This window comes from Amphiura filiformis, chromosome 4, assembly GCF_039555335.1.
Source record: "Amphiura filiformis chromosome 4, Afil_fr2py, whole genome shotgun sequence".
Taxonomy (NCBI): domain Eukaryota; kingdom Metazoa; phylum Echinodermata; class Ophiuroidea; order Amphilepidida; family Amphiuridae; genus Amphiura; species Amphiura filiformis.
This window is the reverse complement of record NC_092631.1, coordinates 338714-366130: the sequence shown is the minus strand read 5'-3', so window position 1 is coordinate 366130 and position 27417 is coordinate 338714. Positions and strand designations below refer to the sequence as shown.

The 27417-nt window shown below is 37.7% G+C and overlaps 1 protein-coding gene across 6 annotated transcripts in view; it reads left to right on the top strand.

Moving 5' to 3' along the window:
• The window catches only part of LOC140150449 (RNA-binding motif, single-stranded-interacting protein 2-like), a 435798-nt gene that overhangs the window by 126378 nt on the left and 282003 nt on the right, over positions 1-27417 (top strand). For all 6 annotated transcript variants that reach the window (XM_072172466.1, XM_072172461.1, XM_072172467.1 and 3 more), the window contains exon 4: positions 4182-4466. In XM_072172466.1, coding sequence (XP_072028567.1) covers positions 4182-4466 — 285 coding nt within the window. The remainder of the gene's footprint in view (positions 1-4181; positions 4467-27417) is intronic.

The window sequence follows — 27417 nt, the reverse complement described above, 5'->3', positions numbered from 1 at the left end:
CTGCTGATAACAAGTTGTCAGTGCCCTATTTACTGCTGATAGTAAGTAGTTCATCAATGCCTATATCTACTGTTGATAGCAAGTAGTTCATCAATGCCTATACCTACTGCTGATAGCAAGTAGTTCATCAATGCCCAATACATGCTGATAAATACTGCTGTATTCATTCATTCTGTGCATTCACGTTTGAAGCAATGGTATTTGATGTAGAGATAAAATGTAAGGCCTAGCAATTAGAGAATGGCGTGGGGGTGGTGCAGAATTTTATATAAGTATACTCCAAATCATGAGAATTTCTGTGAAATTTCTGTGAAATTAGGCTCCAAAAATCAGTTGTAAAGGTCTGCTTTTGGCAGAATGAAGATTTCTCTATCCGCACCCTGATGAAAAAGATCTGGCAATGAGCCTGATTTTGACTCATAGTATGAGTGCTGGAAATAATTACAAGTTAGTATTAGATCCCAGCAGATTTGGGAGAAAATTATTGCTACAAAAATCTGTCTTCATTCATTCATTTTTTTTACAAATTTGTAGATGATTAAAAGAGTTTTAGAAGATTGAAATTTTACTTACAATTATGATAATTTGAAAGGCTAATTCTTGATGGTTTCCATTTTAATTGTATTTTTCCAATTTGAAGGGAATAGAATTATTAGAATTTTGATGTTTCTTTGTAAATTTGGAAGGTTTAGCAGAGGGGTGATGTTATTATTTATTTATATTCTTTCTTATTTATTAATTTTGTCCTTTCTCTTTGAACGTTAGCTACCTTTATTATGACTTAGATTTAGGGTTGGGGTAAATTAGAGATAGTGTAACAGTCATGTTAAGGATAGGGTTAGGGTATCAAATTAAAACATGAGTAAAACAGGAGCCGAAAAAGTAGCTATAGACAGAGATGATGTATCCTTAATGTTTGAGTGTCATTTTGGGTGAATGAGATGCGTTTCATTTGGCTATTCCAGTTGAAATCCACTACCCCTGTGGAAGAGGGAGTATGTTTTTCAAATGTAATTGGCTAGAGTTAATCATTTTGAAACCAATACTCCCCCTGTATATGGCTTTTATATATCTTCCACAACTGGAGTGAGTATTTCAAATGGAAGTTACCCAATTGTCTGTTGTGATCAAATCTCATACTCCCTCTGTGGGAGACTTTAGCAAAATCTTCCACAGGGGTAGTGTGGATTTCAAATGGAATAGCCCATTTGGCTGATGGATTCAAATTTCATCTGTCAATATTTTGAGAATAATTCTTGCAGGCCAATTAGAATAATGGGGCAGATGATATGATGGGATCTGTATCAATAGAATTGTACATAATGGTTGTGTCTGTGCCAAGATACAATGTATGGGGCAGGTGCATAGTTGACAGTAAGCTTTGCATCATTGTTGTACATGAATGACACCACTTTGGTATGATACATTGGAGACCCAGTATTTGGCTGAGGAGGGGGGGGTGTTGGTGAATTGTGTTACCTCTCATATGGGTTCCATTTTAGCATTATGCATTAGTGACTAAAGATAGGGGTAAATTGCCCTTTAGTGGGCCGGGGGTCGAGGGATTCAATCAAACCCTTTCAACCTTAGAAAAACAAGAGGTAAGAAAATGGGTAGAAAAAAGGGGAAGAGGAAGAAAAGGGAAACAACAAGGAAAAGTGGGAAATTACTATCAAGCACATGAGCCATATTACTACCAAAAACATGAGCCAATAATTAATATACTTGGTTTGCACAAAACAAACCAGCCCCCCAAAACACAAAATAATGTATTGCTGGGCATATCCGCATCAAATGATCATGAAATTCGGTGGCCAATGCTGTGAATTATCTTAGGTTTGCAGTTTTTTCTTTGGATTCAAAATAATGATGGGCAAAAATGTTCTTTTATTTTAGGTTGCATGCATTGCATATGGGCCTTTAAACCAGTGAAGTAAATAGTGAGCTGTCCCTTTAAAGCCAAGAACCCATTGTTGGGTAGGCATATTTACTACATTGTATGCTTCATCAGACATTCAATATCCATACTTTATTCAGTGTGGATTCATATTGGGCAGGTATAGATAAAATAGCTGCCTTTTGCTTCATTAAGAATTAGATTATGTGGTGGCCCTTTAAACCAGTGCAGTAAATAGTGCATACACTGTAGACCACAATGGCCTCACCTCAATGGCATAGTTCAATAACTTCAATTAAACATTCATAGTGCAAAATTTGACCTCAAGTTGCAGAGTATGAGTTTGTGTACCCACATTTTGTAAGGTCATTCGATGAATCATTGTGTACAAATGTATTGGGGTTAAAGAACCGTGCCCTAAATAGATGAACATGTTGTGGATCCTAGTGTTATCTCTTTAAAGCTAAGAACCATTGTTGTGTATGCATCTTTTCTGAGTAACCATGCACTATCCATTGTAGATTTTTGAGGAGCATTGGCAAAGAAGCTGCTGCAATAAGGGACCGATCGTTATTTACGGCAGGGGGGGGTAATGGGCGTTATGGAAAAAATATCGACAAAAAAATTCGCGTTCCCCCCTCGCGTCCGCTCAAAATTTTCGGATTCCCCCCTTGTTTTCCCGAATTTCTCCATTTAAAACTTAACATTCCCCCTCCTGGTTCAACGAAAAATTTTTTGAAAAATTTCGGATTCCCCCCTCAAAACGCCCATTCCCCCCTGTCGTAAATAACGATCGCTCCCTAAAGAATTTAATTGTATGTTGGTCCTTTAAAACCAAGAACCCAGTGCTATGTATGCATGGAATAACAGAATAGACATGCCTCATTAGACATTCACTATCCATCCTTAGTTTATTCAGTGTGGATTCATTTGAAGTGTACATAAAATAGCTGCCTTTTGTGTAATATGATTTCCATAAAGACAACAGATGGCAAATTATTTTAATTTTTCATATTTCTTGGGTTGTAATTGGGGATGGATGGGCAAGCAATTGTTGGCAAATGGAATGGAGAGCAAGAGATTTTTGATAACAACCCTACAAGTCCTAGATAAGGTGACAAAAAAACCTGTTTTACAAGCCTGACCGACCCAGATTTTGTGTTTTGAGGGATTTTTTTTTACTTTTTGCTAAAATCATGGAAAATCAGCAGTTTTGGGGCCAAAATTTCTTGATTTTGACTGAAATTTTTTGAAAATATGCTTGCAAAAAATCATCAAATTTTTGCCAAATTTTCATGCTGATTTAGGGTCATTTTAGCCTCCAGAAAAAAAATTATCCCATGCGACCGACTGACCCTACTTGAAAAATGTCCATCCGCCTAAACAAAACAGAAAATTTGTTGAAAACTTGACAATTTTCCTCCAAATGGTACGGTTTGAATTTCTTGTTTTGATGGGAGGGGGGAACGGGGATTCCCAAGTTTAGTCAAGGGGGATGTCCTCCACCTCAAGGCACCACCACAGCTTGATTGCATTATATTTATTCCTCATCACATGGCAGCTATCACTTTCAACTCCTTTTCATCAGCAGATTTATTTTATGAAGCAGGTTGCATAATGTAGATCTAAATTATCCAATTGACAATTCCTTCAAACCCATTAATGCTGCAACACTATTATAATAGGTCAGTTTATCTAAATAGGACATCAAAGATTGGGATAAGAGAATTATGCATAAACTATTTATTAAAAATAGTATCACCATCTTTAGGTGAAAATATCAGTTTTAGAGACTGATTGTTAAAAGGAATGCTGAAGGAATATATTTTGAAGTCAATTCATTTGTTTTTATTTTTAGTAGTTGTACATTGCATACCCATGCACATTAGACACAGCTTACAATTGGTGACCGGCTCAATGCATGATTAAGTCTACAAATTGATTCTGTGTATTTTTTGCTTGTTTCAACCTCATCCTTTCTTAACCAGATGGTAAGTTATGATTATACCTCTAAAATAAACTGAACTGTGCCTTGAGAGATTCAAATGCATAACATGGAAAATCAATCTTCCATGCATCTATGGATCTGACCTCGTAACCTTTTGACCTTTTCTATTCATCGTATAGTCAATATTGGGAATCTCCCTTTAAGATGTATAACGCTACGGCAGCAGCATCCTCATCACCATGTATAACATTGACTGACGACTTACTACTTAGCGCTCACACAGGTCATTTACCAATCGTGTACTGATATCAATCTCTTGTTCTCTTGCATACACAGCATCAACAACAGCAGTCATCAGTGGCACAACAGCAGAGGCCTATCTATCCGAATAAACGAGCTATGTCCCCACAGACGTACCCCCAGACATACCCGTCGGCAGGATCGGTGATGTGGCAGAATCCGGCGGCGATGGCTGCCGCGGCTGCAGCGGCATCAGCTCAAGGATTAACACAGTTCTTCCCAAGTAGGCAGCAACACATGGCAGCGACAGCTACGTCGTCAGCTAGATTCCCACCTCCTCAGCCTTACCCTGCGTATCCAGCACAACAACATAGCACAACGGTAAGTCATGCAGGTGATAATATATATAGATCTGAATATTTGATGTCTTTGGTGACCAAATGTTTAGTTTTATATCATGATTGTCAGAAATATCTTTTTGTTGCAATGACCATTGATGAATTGTGTGCAATGGTGTAGGTGGATGGGGTGGGCGAGGTTCGTATGTGCATATAATTACCTGCAAAGGTGGACCTATATTAGAATACACACAGAGAGACTGTGGACACTCCTGCAACCGTGGACGTCCACGGCTGCTAGCTATAACCAGGAAAATGCAAATTATGCAAAAATACATGTAAATGTGGTCCACTTTTGGGGGGTTCAGGACAAGTCACGGTTGGATAGGAAGTTGTCGTGTGTATGTGGGGTAGGTCCATGGTGTGTCGATTGAAATCGGGTGTCAGTGTCCTTGGATAGATCAAATCATATGCAGAATGAGGTCCTGGTTTGCAGGTATTTACAAACAGGGGTGGGTTTGCGTGTGTTATGTGGGGGTGGATGTGCATACAGGGCCAGATTTACCTTTTTGGGGTCCTGGGCCAGGCCAAAATTTGGAGGTACCCAAGCTCACCATGAGGATTAGGCACTTGCACTTAAGTGACCAAGTGTGGTGGGGGGAGGGGCGGCATACTTTCCTGAAATTTCAGACTATTTTAGTCCAAAATGAAGGTGAATTTTGCTATTTGAAGGGATATCGCATGCTTCGTGCTTCAATTTTACCCTATTTTGGCCCATAACATGGGCTAAACAGGAAGATTTAGGGGCCCTGGCCCGGACCCATCTGGCCCAATGCTAAATCCAGCCCTGTGTGCATTTTTAAACATAGGCAAATTAGGGCACACCATGTTAACCTGACCATGGTCACCCACTAACCGTGGGTGTCTATTGTTCCTTTTCCCTACCAGTGTATGTAAAAATCCATATAAGACCATGTCTCATTTGCGGCTATGGGATACAATTTTAAGGGGTTCACAGAATTGGAGCATAGTTTTGATTGTACAAAATCCTTGTTTAGATTAGGTTATTTCTCATTTGCAATTAGGGTGTACAAACAAATGAGTTATCATAACACACAGTGTTCCAGGAGCACTATAACTTTGTTACTGTTAGGATTAGGGTAGGGGTTACAGATATGTTTCGTGCTCCAAGAGCACTGGGTTGATGATAACTCAATTTTGTTGCATAAACACTGGCAAACGAGGACAAACCCACAAGAAATCTGCGTTTAAAAGCGGACACACAGGAATAGAAATGAGGACATTCCTCTGTTATCCCACCTCCAAGTGCGGACAAATGTCCAATCATGGCAATGCAATGAACATGAATCTGACACCCACACCCACATTAAAGATCTTCCTAAAGCCTAAGATATGTCTGTATGATAAAGAGAGAAAGAGAAGGAGAGAGAGATTAGCAATTATTGAACGAAGCTGGAGACATAGCTCGTAGGCTTACAATCTATAATTAAAAGTACGAGTAAGCTATCCCAGTCAGCTGGGTATGTAGGCAAGCGGGACATAGGGATCCATTACATCTATTTTATATGTATTGTATAGGGTTGCTCAGACGACATTAGAGGTAAGCTCTACCTTTTGAGTTAGTGAAGCTACCTCCAAGGTAGGTTAGATTTGGCTCCAGTGTGGACAAGTATCGGGTTATAAAGTAAACCTGACCGTTACCCGGATTATTTACCATCAGAATAGATTTGTGGTAGTGCACTATACCCAGTTGCGGCGCTACAGGGTGGGGGCATTTCTGACATTTTTCGAAAATTTGGGGGTGGGACTTTACTCGAAGGTGGGACTATACTCGCGTCAGTACGGTAGTACAGAGGTGGCCATCCTTTTGAACCAGTGGGCCATATTGCCAATTTTAGGCAGTTTGACGAGTCTCATACAGTGTTTTGTTGTTACAAACTTTTGCTTTTTATTATATTTTATGTTGTCATGGTTATTCTTTTCCAAGAGATGACTTCGCAGGATGCATTGGACATAATTGTTGAGAGTTACATGTGCCTTCTGGCTGCAGTGATGCCAACCACAATTGTGCTACTTGGCGATCACTTGCCGCTACTCAGATAACCATGCCTCTATTTGCCTAAAATTGGGCTACTTTGCAAGAGTCAGGTCGCGGGAATAATTTGACTTATACTTTCAATTCAATGGCCAAATTCTGAAGGTTTTAAAGGATGATTTGATCCTATAGCATCCTCTTTTAATGACATTTTTCAGTAGATATCCACGGAAAAAGCTTACTCCCAAAATTTCAGTTAATTCCGATTTTGCTTTTGCGAGTAATGCATGATTATGTGTATTACACTGCTCCATATGCCACTGTCGTAATTTCTTTCTGGTATACCAGAACAAAATTAAAATTTGACGATATTTTTGCTAAACGAATTAATCTGCAAGAATTTTTTGATACATAAACATTAGAAGCTAAAAGTTTCCAGTGATATAAAAATCTCAACTGTTTTTGAGAAAAGTGAGGCTGTGGCTTGCGAAAAGCCCTTTTTTAAAAGGGCATCCATAAATGGTCGCAAAACCCATGCAATAACAATGGGTTTTGTGACCAATTATATGGATCAGTCAGTAACTCAGTAACTTCCTGTTAAGTACTAGAAGTTTTTGTCAAGTGCTTTTCTGCTCAATTGGGTGATTTAAATTGGGCTACTTGAGAGCTATTCACGGTGGCCTGGCGAGCCAATTTGCTGGGCCTTGGCACGGAAAAGTTTTGGCAGCACTGTCTGGCTTTAAGTTAGCCACCCATGATTTAGCGATATTTACAATAAAAGTACCTCAGAGGTAACCTCAGAGGCAACCTAAGTCTGAGGTAAGCTCCTATTTGAACATAGCTTATATGTGTGTAAACCAGGTGAATGCTTACATCCAAAATGTGGGCAAAGCTCCATAGAGGTGTGCAAAGCCCGGGTGCAAAGCTCCCCCAGTGATGTGTTTGATGTTGTTCAAGTTTCAAAGAACATAAAAGGGGGTGGGAGGGTGAAGGGGAACACATTTTGGGAAGTTCATCTTGAGAAATACTTGCATTTTAAGAGGTATCCTTTAACCCAGTTTCATCTTAAACACCATGTAGTGAGCAAAAAAATTAGGTATTTTATGCTTTCTTGGTCCACTTTTGGAGAAAAAAGTCTACTTTTTCAAAATCCACCCCCAAATAAATCCTGGCTATAATGTCGATCATGGAACAAAGAAGACATCAACATCTACATATTTCTCCAGCTCATGATTTGTGAAACAATCGCTTTCAATAAAATGAAATTGATGCAGTGTTTCATAAATGGCAGCAATTTTTGCACCCAACATTTTTGCATTTATGCACTTTATGATCCGCAAGTATTGACAATTCAGATATACATAAATACTGCCATATAGTGTGAATGAACTCTGATAAATACTGAGTAATACTTAACTCAATAGCATACACATGTATAATGTAGATGTGTAAAGTCGCATGGATTGAAGGCACCTTGCCGAAAGCGATAACATTTGTATATTTTGTCGAAATAATGTGAAGCTATGTTGATTTAAAATCAATTGATGACATTTTTAATTGTTAAACAATTCTGAATTCTGCCATTTTCGTAATATCTCTTAAATATAATGTAGTTTGATCGAGAAATGAGTTTTTTAAAACTCATTTCAATTCAACTTAAAAGTTGGTAGCTAGGGCAAAATATGAACATTTCCCTGCCATTTAGCGATTTTTAAATGGGGAGGGCAAAGTCCAAAATTGAGGGGAAAATACCCCAATGCCCCTCTCCCATCCCATGGCACCACCACTGACCTCATACATTCTTGGGTTAAATTTTGATGGCACTGCAATTTGTTTAACTTTTATCTAATTGCATGCAGAATTTCAAAATGAAATACAAACAAATTCTTTATGTGATCAGCTTCTAAATACTGCATTTTATTTATGGCATAGTCTCTTGTTCTGGGTTTTTACTTAACTTGAATTTGTCATGTACACCACAAGATTCCCATTGGGGCCCCTGCACAGGTACACCATCGCCAGTGTACCTGACTGTACACACAGAGTACCTAAACAGTACCACTGCTGCTACTGCACAGGATCCACCAGCAGTGGTACTGCACTGGTACTCCCCTGGTACCGCTCAGTACCAGTCAAGTACTGTGGCGACGGTGTACCTGTGCAGGCAACCCCAATAGGAATCTTGTAGTGTAAGATGTACATGCTTGCACTTGTAAAAGCTTCACACCACCTACTTCAATTCACCAAAACAATTCTCAGAAATCAGCCCAACCATAAATAGCTGCAATACACCTGCATGGTTTCATGCTTCTTGACAGGTAAGCTGTAAAGGCTGCATGTACAGGGTGTCCCCAAAAAAAAGAGGCCCCTCATTGCGCCCTCTTTTTCTCCTATTTCTGAAAAGTTGATCAAATATATTTTGGTATGTAAAGAAATATTGAGTCGTTAGCTTTAATAAACCAAAACAATTATATCAATCGCTCACAACTTTTGAAGATATGCTCTTTTAAAGAAATGTACCTGTTTTTTCACTCTGTCCACGGAGAAGGTTTGGCTACTTCAAAGATTGAAAAGGAGTACACATACCATGCAGGAATATCAAACATTCCTCAATGATAACTTTATTTATGGAATGGGCTTTACCGGTGGGTTTATGGGCAATGGATTTTGTTAATAGTGTCATTAATTTGTGGGTAAAATGGATGCCGAATGGGACTTCTTTTGCTTTACTTGCAATTACTTATTTTTTCTAGGTTATTTATGCCTTTTTATTTGATTATGTTTCTTACTTTCTTACTTTGTTGTTTCTTGCTTTTTTTAAAATTTACAACATAAGTCATTTCTCTTGTTAGGATAAAGGGTAGCCCTAAAAGACTGTTTGGTTTGTCTTTGGTTCTTCTGAAGTGAGTTTACTGTGCTGCTCTGCCCTCTACCTGGTTGCCTCCTTGGCGAATACAGGTTTCAGCCCTGGTCCTCACTCCTCATTGCATCAATTGCGTTTGCGTACCATCCTTGTGCGCCTGATACTTGCTAATCATTCAGTAATACGTTTCCAAGATTTTGGATTTTGCCACAAAGGAAAAAATCAAGTGATGTGAGGTCTGGTGATCGTGCAGGCCACTCCACAGCATGAGCCATCCCAACCACTCTGTTTGCTATCCGTGGACAGAGTGAAAAACGGGTACTTTTATTCAAAAGGGCATATCTTCAAAAGTTGTGAGCCGATTGAAATAATTGTTTTGGTTTATTAAAGCTAACAATTTAAGGTTTCTTTACATACCAAAATATATTTAATCAACTTTTCAGAAATAGGAGAAAAAGAGGGCACAATGAGGGGCCTCTTTTTTTTGGGACACCCTGTAGCTCATACAGGACTGTAGATTTACCATTGTAAACTATTGGTAAGATTTTAGCGGGTTCGTCGTCGGACAAGCTGTCAAGCTTTCGTCAGGAGTAGCTCTTCTTCAAGACAAAGTACCTAAGAATGAAAACATGTAGGCCGCCCCTTGCCTAGTGGTGGCTCTGAAAAAATGACTCTTTTCAGAGTCACCAAACCTTTTACATAAGCAAATAGGCAAGGTCTGCTTGTTCTCTGTTGGCAAGGGGCATACTTCAGTGAAGAGCTCTTTTCAGAGCCAGAGCTACTCCTGTTGTAAAAGCCTATCCCACAAATTGTACACAATGTTGATTTTCAAAATATAGAAGAATTGAAACAGGGTATTGCCAGAGAAGATATCTTACAGGTCCCACAATGCATTGCTTCTATTTTCTGAACTGTTTTGCTATCCAGTACAACATGGGTCAATAGTGACAAAAGTAGTGGTGTAGTCGAATCCTTAATGTCCGAGTCCGAGTCCTTGGTGTTCGAGTCTAAGTCCGAGTCCCTGCCAATTTCTGATGTCCGAGTCCGAGTCCTCAATGTCTGAGTCTTTAGCTTCCGAGTCTGAGTCCTTGAAAAACGGACTTGAGTCAGGACCAGGACTCGAGTCCTCCAGTACTGGACAAAAGGTACCTCAATGAACAGAGCACATCCAGATCTTGTAAAATATGTTTATTTCATGACTCTGGACCCATGTTTAGCCAGTCTATTCGCAACATAAAAACAAATGGAACGTGATGAAATGAGGTGATGTATCATGTCGCAAAGTATTCTGGGAAAGGTAAGATATCTTCTCTGATGATTTGCCATGTGCATAAAATTTGTTTGGTTTGATTTGATTGGTTAATGAATTTCCAAATAAAAAGGTTTTCAATTGGCTATATGGAACCATATGGCCGCAGAATTAGGGCGTGACTTATGCAAGTAATACAAACATCGTATTTTGTAGGTACGCAAACGCGAAATGTACGCTAGCTTGCAGCTACTGAGGCGCCAATCATCTGATATTGCCTTTCATGTCAGCGACTCGCAGTCCATTACGTTGTGTTGATTTTTATCACCGCATGGCTGTCCATCAATTGTTGAATCACAGTCCTTATTTGGCAACTTTGTATTTTACTGAGTTGATGTTCAGCCAATCAGAAAAGACATACTTTGAGGTTGTCGCCAGACGGTTTGTTTAGAGACGAAGGAGGACAAATCGTCTGGGACCGAGACTTCCCACACCTCAGCATTTTCTATAGTACTAGTAGGCGTGGCTTATGGATGAAAAGTCTAGAAACATTTCACTCTGTAGCGGTAACAACACCAAGTGCATTAAAATTGACAAACTCAACCTGGCAATGGCGGTGTGTCTGAGCATTAGCTAAAGTAGAAAAAAAACTGGTTTCTTGCAATGACTTAAGATCCTATTAATTGTATGAATTATTTATAATTGAGCCTGCAAGACAAAACTTGTGGTAAATTTGGTGCAATTATGACGTTGAGTCATGCTGCTGTTTGCGGTTTCCATCACTTACTTAGCAGACGACTTCTAGGAGCAGACGACTTCTAGGAGGGCAAATTTGTAACAATTAAAGTGTTTCATTTGTATGTAGGAATGGAGGGGTTATGTAGAAATCTTTTATACTGAGTCTATATGCATGCTAAATGGCATTCAAAATCTTTTAGGTAATTTTTTTTTGCCAAAATTTGATTTGCATGAGTATATTTGGAATGTGTATGAAAGAGTAGGCCTACATGAAAATGTGTACAACCGTGCCTAGAATTGGTTCAGTGGTTCTTGAGATTGGCATCCTGCTTGTCAGGTGCGTAGCCACGGTTTGGATCAGAGGGATTGATCCGACCAATATCTTGTTAAAGAAAAAAGAAAAAATAATATTGAATTATTCATTTTTCTCAGAATATTGCTCGATATTTTTATTAGCATTATTATGTCCTTTGGTATGTTTAGTGTGGGATAGTCTTCTTGGAAAAATTGTCCATTTTTCAAACTTTTTCAAACGAAATTGTGTACACAAATAGTGTAAAAAAGATCAACCAAATGGCTTCAATCGGACCTTCATTTCAAAAATGTCCCAATCCTGAGGGGGGGCACATCCACCCTCAGACACCCCCCTGCGTCGCGCAAGCGCTCCGGGATGGCCGCTTCGCGTCCATAATATGGGTATTATACATTTCATACTTTGGTGATCCCACCAATCCGAAATTGGTCGCTACGCGCCTGCTGCTTGTAGGCCTATTCAGTGCAATCAAAAATATTTTTCCATAAAGACGAAGGAGCACAAATCGGCTGGGACCACACCTCAGCATTTTCTACTTACTAGTAGGCGTGGCTTATGGATGAAAACATCTAGAAACATTTTTTTGCCAAAATTTGATTTGCATGAGTATATTTGGAATGTGCATGAAAGAGTAGGCCTACATGAAAATGTGTACAACTGTACCTAGAATTGGTTCAGTGGTTCTTGAGATTGGCACCCTGCTTGTAGGCCCAGGGGGGCCACTCAAGTATGATAGTGTACGCATGCGTGACCAGTTTGTGAATGAGTTTTACCCTGCCAGCAAATTTAGCCCCTTAATAAGGTAATTTGATATAGAATTTACCCCCTAATGAGTTTTTGGCAACAAAAATGAAGAAAATCTACCTTTTTTGGACTCGTAATTTACCAAAAATTTAAAAAGGCACCCTAAACAAGTTGTTCAGTTTCAGAAAACTACCCTTATTCTTGAAAATCAGTGTTTATTAGACCCTTAAAATGCATCACGCGTGTAACTTGCCTTGCCTAAAAAAACACCCCTTTTTACTTGTTTTTTTGGTCTCGCATGCGTACAGACCATTTATGTGAGTGGTCCCCCTGGGCTTGAAGGCCTATTCAGTGCAATCAAAAATATTTTACCATAAAATTACAATTCCAAATAACCAGTACCATATTTTCAAACAATGAGTACCAACATGCCAAGTGTTGTTTTAGTGTTTGATGAGGTATATTTTTGAGTCTTGAACGATTAAAACAAAAGTTTAACAACATAAAGAAATTGTTTGAAGATTGTAATTTCTTGAATGGTGTGATCCCTGTAGTCATTAGCAATACTCAGAGCATATTCAAACCATTCACAACTGCAGATGCAAGTGATGAAAAAGTGTATATATTGCTTTGATTTTCTATTAATGTATTCAATTTAATGTTTCTTTTATTCAATTTATTATTTCTTTTTATCACTTATGTTTCTTTTATTCTATTGTTTCCTTTATTCAATATTGTTTCTTTTATGTAGTTTATTGTTCCATTATTCACCACTTATGTTCTTTCTTTTATTCAGTTTATAGTCTCTGTAGATATTTGAATACAATAGTTCATGTGGGTGGTGTATTATTAAAGGAATGTTTTACCCATAGGAGTTAACTTATGTTGTAACATCATGAAAACAAAGAAATCTGCACGACTGCTCTTTTAGTGATTGTATGCGACGATTAATACGTGTGAAATTTGGAAAACAATGATGATGATAATAGATCAGAAGTGGTTTGCAATTACAGACTTATTCAGTGATTTGCTCATTCGGAAAATGGTAAAAGTCATCAAAATTTTGCACCTTTGTTATAGTAGTGCATAGCCTGCTAGTGGTTAAGCCAAAAGCCATTTATTAAAGACCAAAATAGGACATTTTACATGAAACTAATCTCTCTACTTATAGTAGAGAAATTAGCACTTGTATGATTGGGGTTTTAACTTTTTCGTCAATGCTGCTGTTTCCCTTTTTTTGTTTTTGCCAAATCTTTCATTTCAAAAATACCTAATGACAATTTAAATGACTTATCCTTCACTTTAAAAGCAATTTGTTCACAATTTTATTTCCTTACACTTTTGCTGGGATCGCTGAATGGAATAAAAAAAAAAAAATTCTGTGCCTGCATGTGTGGGGGTGGGGTGTGTGTGTAGGGGTGTGCAGGGGTGTGTTGATTTTGACCATGAACAATGGACACACCCTTGAATAAAACCTTGGTAACAGGGGACACACAAAACCGAGGACATTCCCGGTTTTTAGACCTTGCTCAATAAAAAAATGGCCTCATGCATTAACATGGTGTTTAGATGTAAAATCAAGGGGGTATAGATGTCCTAACATGGAAAACGTAAAGACCTAATAGGTCTGGCAACCATTTTATGATAATTCCCAAAACAGCAAAATATTTAACTCGGCAAAAATGTAAAGGCACTCAATACAAAACCTTAGATAAGAGTGTATTGTATGTTGAACACTGAACTTATCACAAACTAAAAAACCCTAAATGGGTCCTACCAAGCACTATATGAAAAATACATATGAAACAGTAAGAGTTTAGGGGTACCCCTGATGAAAATTTCATATGAAACAGTAAACGTGTGGGGTACCCCCTATTGCATAACATTGAACATGTTGAACTCTGTAAAAGGACCCTAAATGAGTCCTATAGACAGCATTTTATTATAATTCCATGCACAAACCTATTGCCTATGATGGAGCACTTATGATAATTTCATACAAAACCCTGAGTATATTGCCTAACACTGAACTTGACACATGAAGATTACATGATCTATTTGCAGGTTATTTAAAGCGGGATTCTAATGAAAGTTACAAGCTTGATGTAAACCCCATATGGCTCTTGCTTGCTATGTAATCTATGAGCCGTAATAGCCTCATACACAGTTGCATAGTTCATGAAACTCAATTCAACAATCACAGCTCAACAGTTAACCTCAAGTTGTAGAGTATGAGTTTCTGTACCCAACATATGCAAAGGTCATTCGGTACATGTACAAATGTATGGGGATTGAAGAACTGTGGCCTGATAGATGAGCATGTTGGGGATCCTAATGCCGGAAGATATCGTTAGTAATTAGTGGTGAATTAATGATATTACTGACCCTGAGCTTGCCTCTCTGATGGAGCGATTTGTTTGCCTTAATTCAGGGCATCGTGTATAATCAAGTCGATGTATAATTAAGGTTTAGGCGCTAATGGTAATTGCAATATGTTATAGACCTTTATATTAAAGATTCAAATATGGGAACACAATTAATCTAGGGAAATATACAGGTTAAGGACATGTGATAATTAGCAGCATCGTCTCCATAAAAGTGCAATTTAAGAAATTATTATTTCCAAAATACAGCTCCTCGGCTTGTTTTACTTGCTTCTCGGAAAGACCACATCACCCCAGTACTGGATAGTCTTCACTGGCTTCCAATCAGATCTGGGATCATCTGCTAACTCATGCCTATTCCCTTCAAAGCTCAATATGGCTTAGCACCGGACCACATTGCCAATCTCATCGAACCATACAACCCCTCGCAAAATCTTCGCTCCTCTTCTCAAAACCTGCTCAAAATTTCTTGGATGTTCTCCACTTATTTTTACGGCGACACAGCATTTGTATCTGCTGCGCCAATGCTCTGGAACCATCTTTCTGTTAACACTCGGGCTCCATCCGTGAACACTTTCAAGAGCCTTCTCAAAACAGAACTGATGATTATTTGTTCTTGTTGTTTCTGACAATTTCCTGTTGATGCTTTTTGAATCCTGTGTTGTATTTTATAGGTGTTTCATGTAAATTTCCTTGTTCCTTCTATTTTACTCATGTTTTGCACATATTGTGCGTAGATTTAAGGTATTTTTGAGTTGTAGATAAATTGTTTTATTGATTTGCTTTGTAAAGCACTCTTGGATCATAGATGTATATTGCGCTATATGTAAATGTTTGTTATTATTATTATTTACCTTCTTCCAATCTTGGATTTTATTTTGCAGAATTGTGAGAAATATCATAAGCTTTCTTTTCACTTCTCATTTCATGTCAGATTAATTAAATTTTACAGTAAGGTTTATTATTTGACAGTACACACAGCGAAAACAAAGTTGCAGCGAAAAAAATTGCCGTGAAAGTTGCAACAAAAAAAACTAAAGCGTTTTTAAACGCAGGGCTGATATGGGGCTTGTTTTACAACATACTGTAGGAAGGAAGATACATGTATTATTTAAATCAACAAACATCTCCCTGTCTCTGTTTAAAGCAGCAGTGGATGGCGAGGCGCAGGTTGCACGCACACACGTACGTATCGTTGGCTGGCTCGCTCGATGTTTTCAACTCACTTGAGTAATGCAAAATAGTTTGACATTTGAAAATTTGGTGAAATTGTCTAGAATCTTGTTTTATTGAGGAGACCTACTTATATTCAAAGGTATTATAAAAGGTAGTTAAATTTATTTTTTATTAGGTGATATAATGAGGTTAATACTTGTATAGAAGAGGGTTTGATGTTGCTTAGTTGAAAAGAATGGCTCTTGTAAAGGCTAATGACTTGAGTTCCCCATCACATATATTTTTGCTGAGCGATGGGGCGACTCTTTCATTATTCATTGTTTTTTAACATTCATTACTGAACATGTATCGGGCTTTTAAATGGAATTTAATCAACAGAACGTCAAAGGCAAGAAAATGACGGCTATCTCAATAATAATATATTTACATTGACCTCTTTACCATACTGTTTACTGTTTGCAAGAGGTACTTTTTACACAAGAGACTGTTGAAAGTAGAACAAAGAATAGTTGAATATTTCAAATTTTCAACAAAATGGCAAAATAATTCATTTCTGCAAAACAACTTTCTGATGTGGTATAAAAAAGGTGACACGCACATGGCCCCCCTCCACACACACAGAGGATGGGAAATGGAACGGCCAACTTTTCATAATGAGCCCTATATGCTAGATAGTGGCAGCATATAGAGGCTGTCGGCCTTTCGCCATCTTGTGGGTACAAATGATCTGCGTGTTCATGTGTCAGACACTACGCGCAGGGCGCAGCTTGCCACGCAGCTGTTATCACACATCAACGTGGTGATTTTGTTGTCCACGCATGGAGATCGAACGACCATCACAGCGTGTACCCACAAGATAGCGGCAAATGACGTCACGCTGACGGCCTCTATTGCAGGTGGACACAGAGCAAAGCAGATGGGATTTAAAAAAATTTCAGATTGATGGGGGCACATGCCCCCTCTGGGCCCCTATGACGCTACGCCACTGACATGCCTCCTATAAAACAGTATACCACTGATGATGATGATGATGATTGAACTATGGGAAAATATGAAGAAATGAAAAACGTTCATTTCTCATTTTGTTCAAAACGGGATCATTTATGAAAACAATATCTACAATATTGTGTACTTGCAGGTGCTACCATTTTATCTTGGGGCAGATTATATCGACTGCTCAGTGCCAGTTGTGGGTAAGTGCAATAGCTGCTGTGAACATTTGGCAACTTACATAGTATATTGTACTTATCTACACATGGCAACTACACATGGCAGCTATTGCACTTACCCACTTCTGGCATTGAGCAGTTGATATCTGTGAGTTAGAAGTAGGACTCAAATTTGCAATATATTTTGGTTGTTATTCTATGCGCACACTCCAGGGAAAAATTGACTAAATATGAAATTACATTTTATACAAAAATGAGCTATGAAATAACATATTTTTGTACTAAAATAGGCCATTTGGAAATATAATCTATTTCCTTAATATTTCGCATTGTTTTTTATGACTTTACAAATTGTAGCTTGAGAAATACTACTGTAGAAGCATGCTTTGGATTTTCATCTACTGTGTACCAGGAATTTTCGCAGGGATTTAATTTTCACGCTTTTTAGCTCTTTTTCTCAGTTAAACAGGAAATCACAAATTCAATATTTTAATGAACCGATAAGCGATAAGCTTCAATATGTGGATGTTTGTATTGATGCATAAACAAAACTGCAAAACTATTCAGAACTGGTAAAATCATGAAAATTAACCCCTCAAATACAACTCGGGAATATACAGTAGATCAAACCTCATTCTCTATGTATATCTCCCTATGTAATATCTGACATCCGTTGCCTCCCTGTATGATGATGGCCGCTATGATATTTTGAGATTTTTAGACTTTTCTTGACAATTTTTCACCATTTTTGTCAAATTTTGCCACCCAAAAAGTCACCTTATTTTGTCGCCCTCTGAAAACTCCTGGCTTTGCCACTGTTCTATCTCCCTCCCTATGTATGTATGTTTGCCTCTCCCTGGCTCTATCCCTCTAAATTACCTCCTTCTCTGTCTAATTCCATTTTCAAATTAAATATAATTATGTTCATTTCATAAATGGTTTTATTTGAATTATGACACTTCATTAAATAGCGATTCCTATTTCTATGAACTAACGGAGGCTGGCTCATCATTGCACTGATCATTAGGTGGAGCCTCTGCAATCATAATTGGCAACTCAAATTCTCCTGAATAGGGCACTATATTCGCTACGATTACTGTTGCATAGTGTTTGCAAGAACAATAGCCACGGGCGTAGATGTTTATCAAAACGAAAGAACCGTACTAGAGCAATCACAAGGAGGTAACAAGTTTGATGGCGGCAATTATTCGCAGCTGAAAATTTTTGTCTGCAACATTCGTTTGTGCATAATTTGACTGTACTATATTGAGTTTACACAAATTCATGAATGTTTTATGATGTGAAAGTGTGTTATGAGACTTCTTGGGGTAAAATATGAGAGTTCTTATATTTTGTATTGAATTTTATTTTAGAACAGGGAAATGGCTGTTCCACTTGAAATCCATACCCCCTATGGAAGACATGACCTTAATCACCAACACATGGGGTGAGATTTTGAATGGAGTAATCCATTCAGGTAACCCCATTTGAAATTTACACTCCCTGTGTGGAAGATTAAGGTAATGTTCCAGGGGGTGTATGGAGTAAAACTGGAATGGCCCAATGTAATTTTGAATGGTGTACGTTAGAGGGCAGGGTAAATGTTGGGGTAGGTTTTTTAATGCATAATTTTGCATTTTGTCTATCTGATCAGGCCTTTGATGTGTTGAAAACTTATCAAAAGGAGGTCGTTTTTATATGATTACATGGTAGGGGAATTTAGAATATTTTTGTGCAAATAGGGAATAGTACAAAGTTAAAAACAGCAAAAGACAACAGGTAGGGCAAAACAGTGCATTCAAATAGGCTACTGGGACCTATAATCATGTAGGAAAGTCTAACAGGCTATAGGAACCTAGGAACATATGTAACATGACTATTTAAATTAACATAATTAGGGGCATAAATTATTCACTAACAGCAATCTGAGGATATTTGCTCAAAATAATCAAAATTAAAATTGTGGTATAATTAGCATACAGCAGAGTATTTTTTCTATAAATTGAAGGCAATTAAAGGTACAATTAGAGATTTTCTGTACGCCAAAAAATTGACATGCAATAGCTGCCCTATAAACATTTGACAATTTCTACATTCTATATTGTATACAATAAAAAGAATATGGCACCTGGCAGCTAATGCAAATAGGACATTCTTTCCCCAAACCCTCATTATATATTTAGCATAAAATATTATGTACGTAAGAGATAAAGTAAACATCGGGGGTTTAGGGTAAGAACCCAGGGTAAGAAAGCCCTATCTGCAATAGCTGCCAGGTGTAATACTTTTAGATGTGTACAATATAGAATACAAAATTATCCAAATGTCTATAAGGCAGCTATTGCAGATAGATCCTTCTGGCCTAAACCCTCGGTAACTTAGTTCGTGTTAATTTTACTGAAAAAAAATCAATCGGAGTTAAGTTTTAAGGGCTAGAATTCCCAGCGTTGGCTGCTCATGTTTGTATGTGTGCTAATAATCATGGTTTCCTAATTCACAGCCTCTCTTGCGCAAGATTATAAATGCTATTGCATCCATTAGGATATGATTATTCGTAATTAACAAATGTACACCATTCAACTTCATATTACACTCAAAATACGCGCGTATTTTGCTGCCTTATAGACATTTGGATAAAAAATCAATCGGTGTTAAGTTTTAAGGGCTAGAATTCCCAGCGTTGGCTGTTCATGTTTGTGTGTGTGCTAATAATCATGGTTTCCTAATTCACAGCCTCTCTTGCGCAAGATCCATTAGGACATGATTATTCGTAATTAACAAATGTACACCATTCAACGTCATATTACACTTTGCAGGCTGACAAAATTTCATTGATGACCTCTTCGTTTACGGTGTGAAAACGGGCATGTGTTACCTGTTTAGGGTATCGTTTTAGCCAAGGGTTAAATCCTTGTTTAAGGTGCTTTTCAAAAGTTGATTATCACGGATGGTGTACAGGCCACAATGGGAGTGACCCCCGGGGATCTGATCACAGGGTATTAGACCCTCCATACCCAAATTATTGGGGGGGGGGGGGAGGGTCTGATCCATTTCTAGATCCCTAATATAGACTAATTGATTTATTGATTCTGATCGACCCAATAATTAATCAATTGATCGGTCAGTTGGTTGGTCAGTTGGTTGGTCATCTGGGCTACAGATTTATTTATTGTAATAATTCTAGTGATATAAAGATTCATAACTTTCCCACCCCTTCCCCTTTGATTGCCAAAGTCCAGCTTGCCATTGGTTAATTCCATGTTCATCCTCATTCAAAAGTGTTCATACAAATGCCCTACTATACCATGTAGACATACTGCTTAATTGAGAATGGGTCAAGAACAATGGCTAATATACCAATCTGTGATACCAATTCTACCAGCTAGTGAAGTGGCCAGCCGGCCGGCCGGGGAAGCCAGTTTCACTTCCTATTCTCTCAGTTGACTTGAATTACTTCCTTTTGTATGGATAGTGGTTTCCGCTTCCTCCTATTTTACTGACTATTTCACACCAGCAGATTTAGTCTCAAAAAGTAGACCTTAACCAAGTTTCATGGTTGGGTGGGAACTTCCAAAATATGGACTTAATTCAGACAAAAAAATATAGATAACAAAATTGATTTCCAACCTCTCAAAAGTGAACTTTTTGGAGTAAAAAAATCGGATTATATTTTATTTTTCTTTCAATTTTAGACCTTTTGATTAGCATATTTGTTGGATTTTGGGTAGTGGCTAAGGATCTGTCTAAAAGATTCTAGTTTTTTGTTTTGACCAAAATCACATATTTGAAAATCTCAATTCAAGTAGTAGTTAAAATATGCATAATGGTATAAAGTCAATTTTCCTCTTTTACAAGAACACATATCCCAATATCTCCTCTCTCTTGATTATCTTAAGAATTTTGCTGACAAATAGTCACATATGCTCCTGAAAATATTCTCTTTTGCACCAAAAAGATTTTTTGACACTTTTGGGGTGTAAATAATTTCAAATTTGAAAAGACCTTTTTTTTGTCTAAAAGGGTTTGAGCTGTTTATTTCACCGGAGCTATTTCAACTGTGTGTTGCTGAGTATAGACGAATCCAATTTCACACATTCCTACTCCTCAATGGCAGCCATAGCCGCGACGGGGACCCAGCTATCTCACCTAAAATGTGAAATGAGGGTATTTTAAACTGCTTTCTATCACCCGTGTTTCACGTAGACAAAAGAATGATGACAGTTTACAACACAAAAGAATCTAACGTTGAATTTTAAGCGGGTTTAATCCACCCAATTGGGCACTCACAACACCTGTTTGGTGCATGCGGTGAACCAAATATGGCCGACCAAATCCTGACCATGACTTGGCTTGTTGGATTCGTCTATACATTGTTAAGAAGAAAATTGAACTATAATGAAATTTTCTATATTTATGTTATTGTCTTCATCCACTGTGTCTTACACTTTTTCACTAGCATCGCGTCGTTCCACAAAATTGTACCAATTTTCCAATTTATTTGATTTGATTTTCGTGAATTTGTTTCCACATTCAGCCATTTCTAATTATTATGTCAAAACTTCCTATGCCAGGAAACCATAGGTAATTTACAATAAATGGAGCATGCACAGAAACATTGCATCCTGTTTGCAAATTTTTAATCATTAGAATAAATTATAACAAGTTGGCAAAATGATTATTTTGTGAAATTTTACTGTTGTAAGGATATTTTTTTGTGAGTTCTCTTCAGCGAGAGAGATCATTACTGATCAAAAACTTTAAAAGGCAAAATTCATTATGATGTGCACTTTTATAGGCATATCAGGATACTGATCAGTCAGAAATGAAAAAAAAAGATCTGCTTGTGTGAAAATAAATTTGTCCAAAATTTTAGAAAAAATCATAGTCCATGATAGTAGGACTACTTCAGGATGTTGAACTGAAACATATGATGCTGATAATCCTGATAGTACTAAAGGATCTGTGTGGATTGTGGAAGCGGCTTGGACATGTAATAGCAAACTACTGGAATAGGACTAGAGGAACAGATCTGGATCGATACCATTGATATATTTCATATTCACTGTAAGCATTCAATATTTTGACTAAAACCATAGACTCTGAACTGCAATTGTGCTACCCACCAGGACCTACGCTGTTTGCAAGACCAGCATTGGAATGCCACTTGGGTTTTTATTTTGACTTTCGAAATCACTAAGAGGTATTTTTAAATTGTATGTTGTGTGAATTATAGACATATTTTGTCTGAAGTGGTCTGGAGCTGGAGTGAAATTGAAAAGGAGGTATTAAATATTGGAAACACTGGATACTTGAGTGTTTGAGTAAGCATCTTGACTGGTAGAGTGCTTGATTTAGAAGAAAGGCAGCGACTTGTGGAAAGGATACAATAACATTACAATAGTGACTTAAAGGGTGTGCTGTGTTATTATTATGCAAAGCGGAGAAAGAGGACAGCAGCTGGCGTCGCACCAACAACCACACAAATCAGGGAAAAGAATGCCTAGTATGGCTGGACATAATGGAGGCGGGAGTCCAGGGGGCGCTTCACCTCATCATCAAGCGGCGGGTTATATGCATGGCGATTATGAGCATGATGGATATGTACCACATTGGATGCATTATGCACATAATAAGCCGCATCATTATAGGAATAGAATGTACCAGGTAGGTTGAATGGAGGAGGGGATGGGTGAGTCTAGGGGCGCTTCACCTCATCATCAAGCGGTGGGTTATATGCATGGCGATTATGAGCATGATGGATACGTACCATATTGGATGCATTATGCACATAATAAGCCGCATCATTATAGGAATAGAATGTACCAGGTAGGTTGAATGGGAGAGGGGATGGGTGCGAGTCTGGGGAATGCTTCACTTAGTCATCAAGCAGACTAAACAGAAAGTAGTATGCACATAATATTTCACATTATTATAGGGGGTTTACATAATATGAGGCTTGATACATGGATGTGCTTCCCATTAGCCTTTTCGAAGTATGGCGTACACAAAAGGAGGGCAGTCTTCAATCTGGGTAAAACCCGGCAAATTCAAAACTTTACCCACTTTGTGCAGCGCCATCCTATTGTGTCTGCCATATCTCGAAAAGGCTAATTGGGTAGTTTTTTCTTATGAAATTTTAGACATTGGTTCAATTTTCAGGGAGGGGGAGGGGGCACTCAACACAAATGACCATACGGGTATGCTCCCCGAAACCCCGGAAAGACCCCTATTTGGACTGCGCAGAGCTCCGAAAGAGCCATGTTGCCAAATGTTGCCAAAACAGAGCGCTGAAAGATACTTGATTTTGATCATTTCTGCTCTAAAGGACCCCTAAATTGCTCATTCCTCATATGTGACATGATCAAGGGGATTTAGATAAAATTAGACCTAAAAAGTAATATTTTAATAATATTTCTCATCAAAACATACTGGATTGGTACCTCCTACCAATCCAGTATTGATCAAATTCTTGACAAATCACATAGAAAAACAAGAAATTATAACCATCTGACAAGACCCCATTAGGAAACAGTTACTGCTTCACAAAAGAAATTGCTCACCATTCGGAGTTTTCATTTGAAAATCTTTTCAATTTGAGATGGTCATACCAGAGCAGCTCACAGAGTTAAATAATAACAAGAACATTCTTTAAAAAGGACATGCTTCCTTGCAGGAGGTTTTAAGACCAAAAAAGGATAGACATGATCACAACAACTCAACAGTAATTCAGTGAGTGTCCACTTGCTGTGGGTTCGCTATGTCGAATATGAAATAAGGTTCACTATGTCGAATATGAAATAAGGCACGCTAGGATTAGGGCTAGATTTAGGTATAGGCCTACATGTACATGGGGATGGATTAGGGCTAGACTTGACATGGCAAACCTTATTTCATATCATTTCAATGGTGCCATGTTTGAGATCGTACTTCGCAGGCCCGTACGCAGGATTTTTTTTGGGGGGGTGCTGATTTTGAAAAAGTGGACTTTTTTCAATGGGGGGGGGGGGGCAATTTTGTAAAAAGTAGACTTTCTTCCCAAAATTTGGACCTTTTTTGACCAAAAAAGCGCAAAACCTTATTTTGTGCTCGGAACGCTCACAAATTCTGAATTTTGGGACTTTTTGTATATTTTTGCAAATATGGGGGGTGTGGCCCCCGCACCCCTGCGTACGGGCCTTTATCGTAGTATGTGTAAAGTTCATTCTGTTAGTGTCAAGGGTTAAGGAACTGTGTCCCAGAGATTGTCATGTCTGAGATCCTTGCGTACGTGTTTGCTGACAAACGAGGACACACACAAGATTTTTCACCCTAAACTGTGGACCTACTTCCAACCGAGGACTGTCCTCGGTCTCAAACTGCTGCAAAAGACCTCAAATGCATGGTAGATGCTTTAAACGCTATTTGCCTGAAACCGAGGACCACACGTGTAAAAACTACCGTCCACAGGGTGATGGCTAAAATTCCGTTTCGTATTATACACACAAAAAATCCGCCATTTTAGTCCACGGTTAGGCGATGAAAACATCATACACACGTCCTCGGTTAGATAGCAAAACACAATGTCCACGTTTGGAGGCAAACACAGACAGGGGTGTGCGTGTAAAGGTCATTCTTCGAGTGTAGAAGCATATTGGAGTTAAGGAACTGTGTCCTAGAGATTGTCTTGTTTGAGATCCTAATATGTGTAAAGGTCATTCTTTGAGTGTAGAAGCATATTGGGGTTAAGGAACTGTGTCCCAGAGATTGTCATGTTTGAGATCCTAGTGTGTGTAAAGGTCATGCTTCTAGTGTAGAAGCATATTGGGGTTAAGGAACTGTGTCCCAGAGATTGTCATGTTTGAGATCCTAGTGTGTGTAAAGGTCATTCTTCAAGTGTAGAAGCATATTGGGGTTAAGGAACTTTGTCCCAGAGATTGTCATGTTTGAGATCTTACTGATGGTTATGAAATCAAGTGACCTATTTATGCAAATGAATCAATTTACAGATTAAATCACTTAAATGGTACTTTAATTAGAGCCTTTGATCATGTTAGAGTAGCACATTATACATTGACTTCAAAACATCTTTTAAAATGTTTTAAACATCAACTTTTAATTGCTGCTCTCTGGGAATATGAGAGTTTCAAATTTTATTTAAGAACTTGGAATTGCTTAAATTTAGTGCTTTTATCCCCAGCTTTTATCTTTATTCCGAAATATAGGTCAAAAATGTGCTCAAAATAAATGCAACCAAGGGGTTCAAATTTTCATATCCTGTTTTCTGTATATTGCCATCATGAAATAAACTCAAAACTCATTTATGAAATTATGTCTTTTTCTAACTTAACTTTCAGAGAGGTGTAGAAAAAACTGTACAAATTGCCTCAAGTGCAAAAAATATTCTTGAACAAAAGTACAACTATTAATCGAAGGCCTCCTGCTTGAAAACAAGTGTAAATTTGCGTAGAATTGGATCTGTGTTTCTTTAAGTTCACTATTTGGGAACATGACTATATTTTTTGAGCATGCCAGTTTTGTAGATTTATAAACTTTTTTATATGACTATTGCAAAATATTTTTTGATGGATGACATTTTTAGCTTATCGTTTCCTTGCCACACAAAAAAGTCCAGGTAAAAAGTTGTGTATTTGTTAACATTGTGCAATTTATAATAGGATAATAAAGTAGAAAAGGTTCTTTTTCAAATCCAATTATTCTGGTACTTACTCAGAAATATTTCAATTCCTATCAGGAATCTTGATCACTCTGTTGTGGTGTTTCTAGATGTTTGATGAAATGGCAACACTGTTTGGTCTTGATGACGTTTCCAAACTTCCTGGTTGCCGTTTTCTTGATGAGTTGATCGTAGATCTTGTCTAGTTTGTAAGCCCCCTCGTCTTTGTTTATGGTGTTGTGCCCCCTACTTCTTATCCAGATTGCCTCCTTCAGCCACCATTGCCGTTTCATCAAACATCTAGAAACACCACAACAGAGTGATCAAGATTCCTGATAGGAATTGAAATATTTCTGAGTAAGTACCAGAATAATTGGATCTGAAAAAGAACCTTTTCTACTTTATTGAACTATGAACGATCCTGATGAATCTGTTTCAAGAGTATAATAGGATATCTATGTAAGGAAGCCAATGTGGCCAACCAGTTCTGATGGTGCATTCTCATATTGAGAAATTGTTACTGGCATACCTGATACAGACTGTATCAAAATGATTGGTACCCATTGGTTTTGGTGTTTATTGAAAAGCCTGTTTCTTCCACATGCAACATACAGGGTGTCCCAGAAAAGATTACCGGCGAATGAATTGGGCGTAAGTCGAGAAATAGACATCAGAATCCAAAAATCTAAAAATCAGCGTGTAGCCCATTTAATTCTGCGTCTGATACGCTAAATACGCTAAGAAATGAGCGATTACATAACGCATGCGTCAATTCACTTCATTCCAAGTTTGAAAGAAAGATCATTCAACACAATGCGCAATAGTGCTTAACTGTCAATGGGTTTCATATTTTGTACCGTGAAATCCTTTTCGTTCTTTTTAAATAATCTGTTTCTTGCAAAACATTTGATTAGGTTTTGTTTAAATTTGAGAACCTACACGACATTGAAAATGAAAGCTTGCATGTAAGATTGTGCTCGGGTACTTGTAAATATCTTTTTTCGTTAATGTTGATATAAATGTTGCATAAAGGATTCCATCTGGCTTTTAAAAAATTCTCACACACATTAATGTTTTTGGAATATTTCCAAGAAATTGTAATGCAAAGTTTGAATCTTTTTAAAACTTCAACATTGATGTTGCATGGTATCAAAAATCACACGTAAAGCTGTAATCACTTGTTCATTGTCATTCAAATGTTCTTTGGAAAGTTAAAGTATAACATATTTGCACAACCTAAAGAAATAAAGTTAGAAAGATTTCAATTGCAGAAATCAAAGTTTTCTTGGACAAACTTTTATTCATCTTAAGTGAAAACATGAATAACATAAAACGGATTTTAAAATAGATAATGTGGACTAATTTAATAAGATACACAACCTTTAGGAAGCGATGAGCGAGTATGAAAAAGCGCCTGTTGATCAAACTTGGAATGAACTGCATTGATGCGCACATTATGTAATTATTAATTTCTTCGCAACCATTCAACCGAATCAATCTCAATTTTCAATTTTATTCACTCGGTAATTTTTTCTGGGACACCCTGTATGATCCTCGTGGAATCATATGGCTGGAAATTATAGTTTATAACCTTTTATCACATTAATTTTACAAAAATTGATGGATCTTATGTTGCATTTTGATGTGGC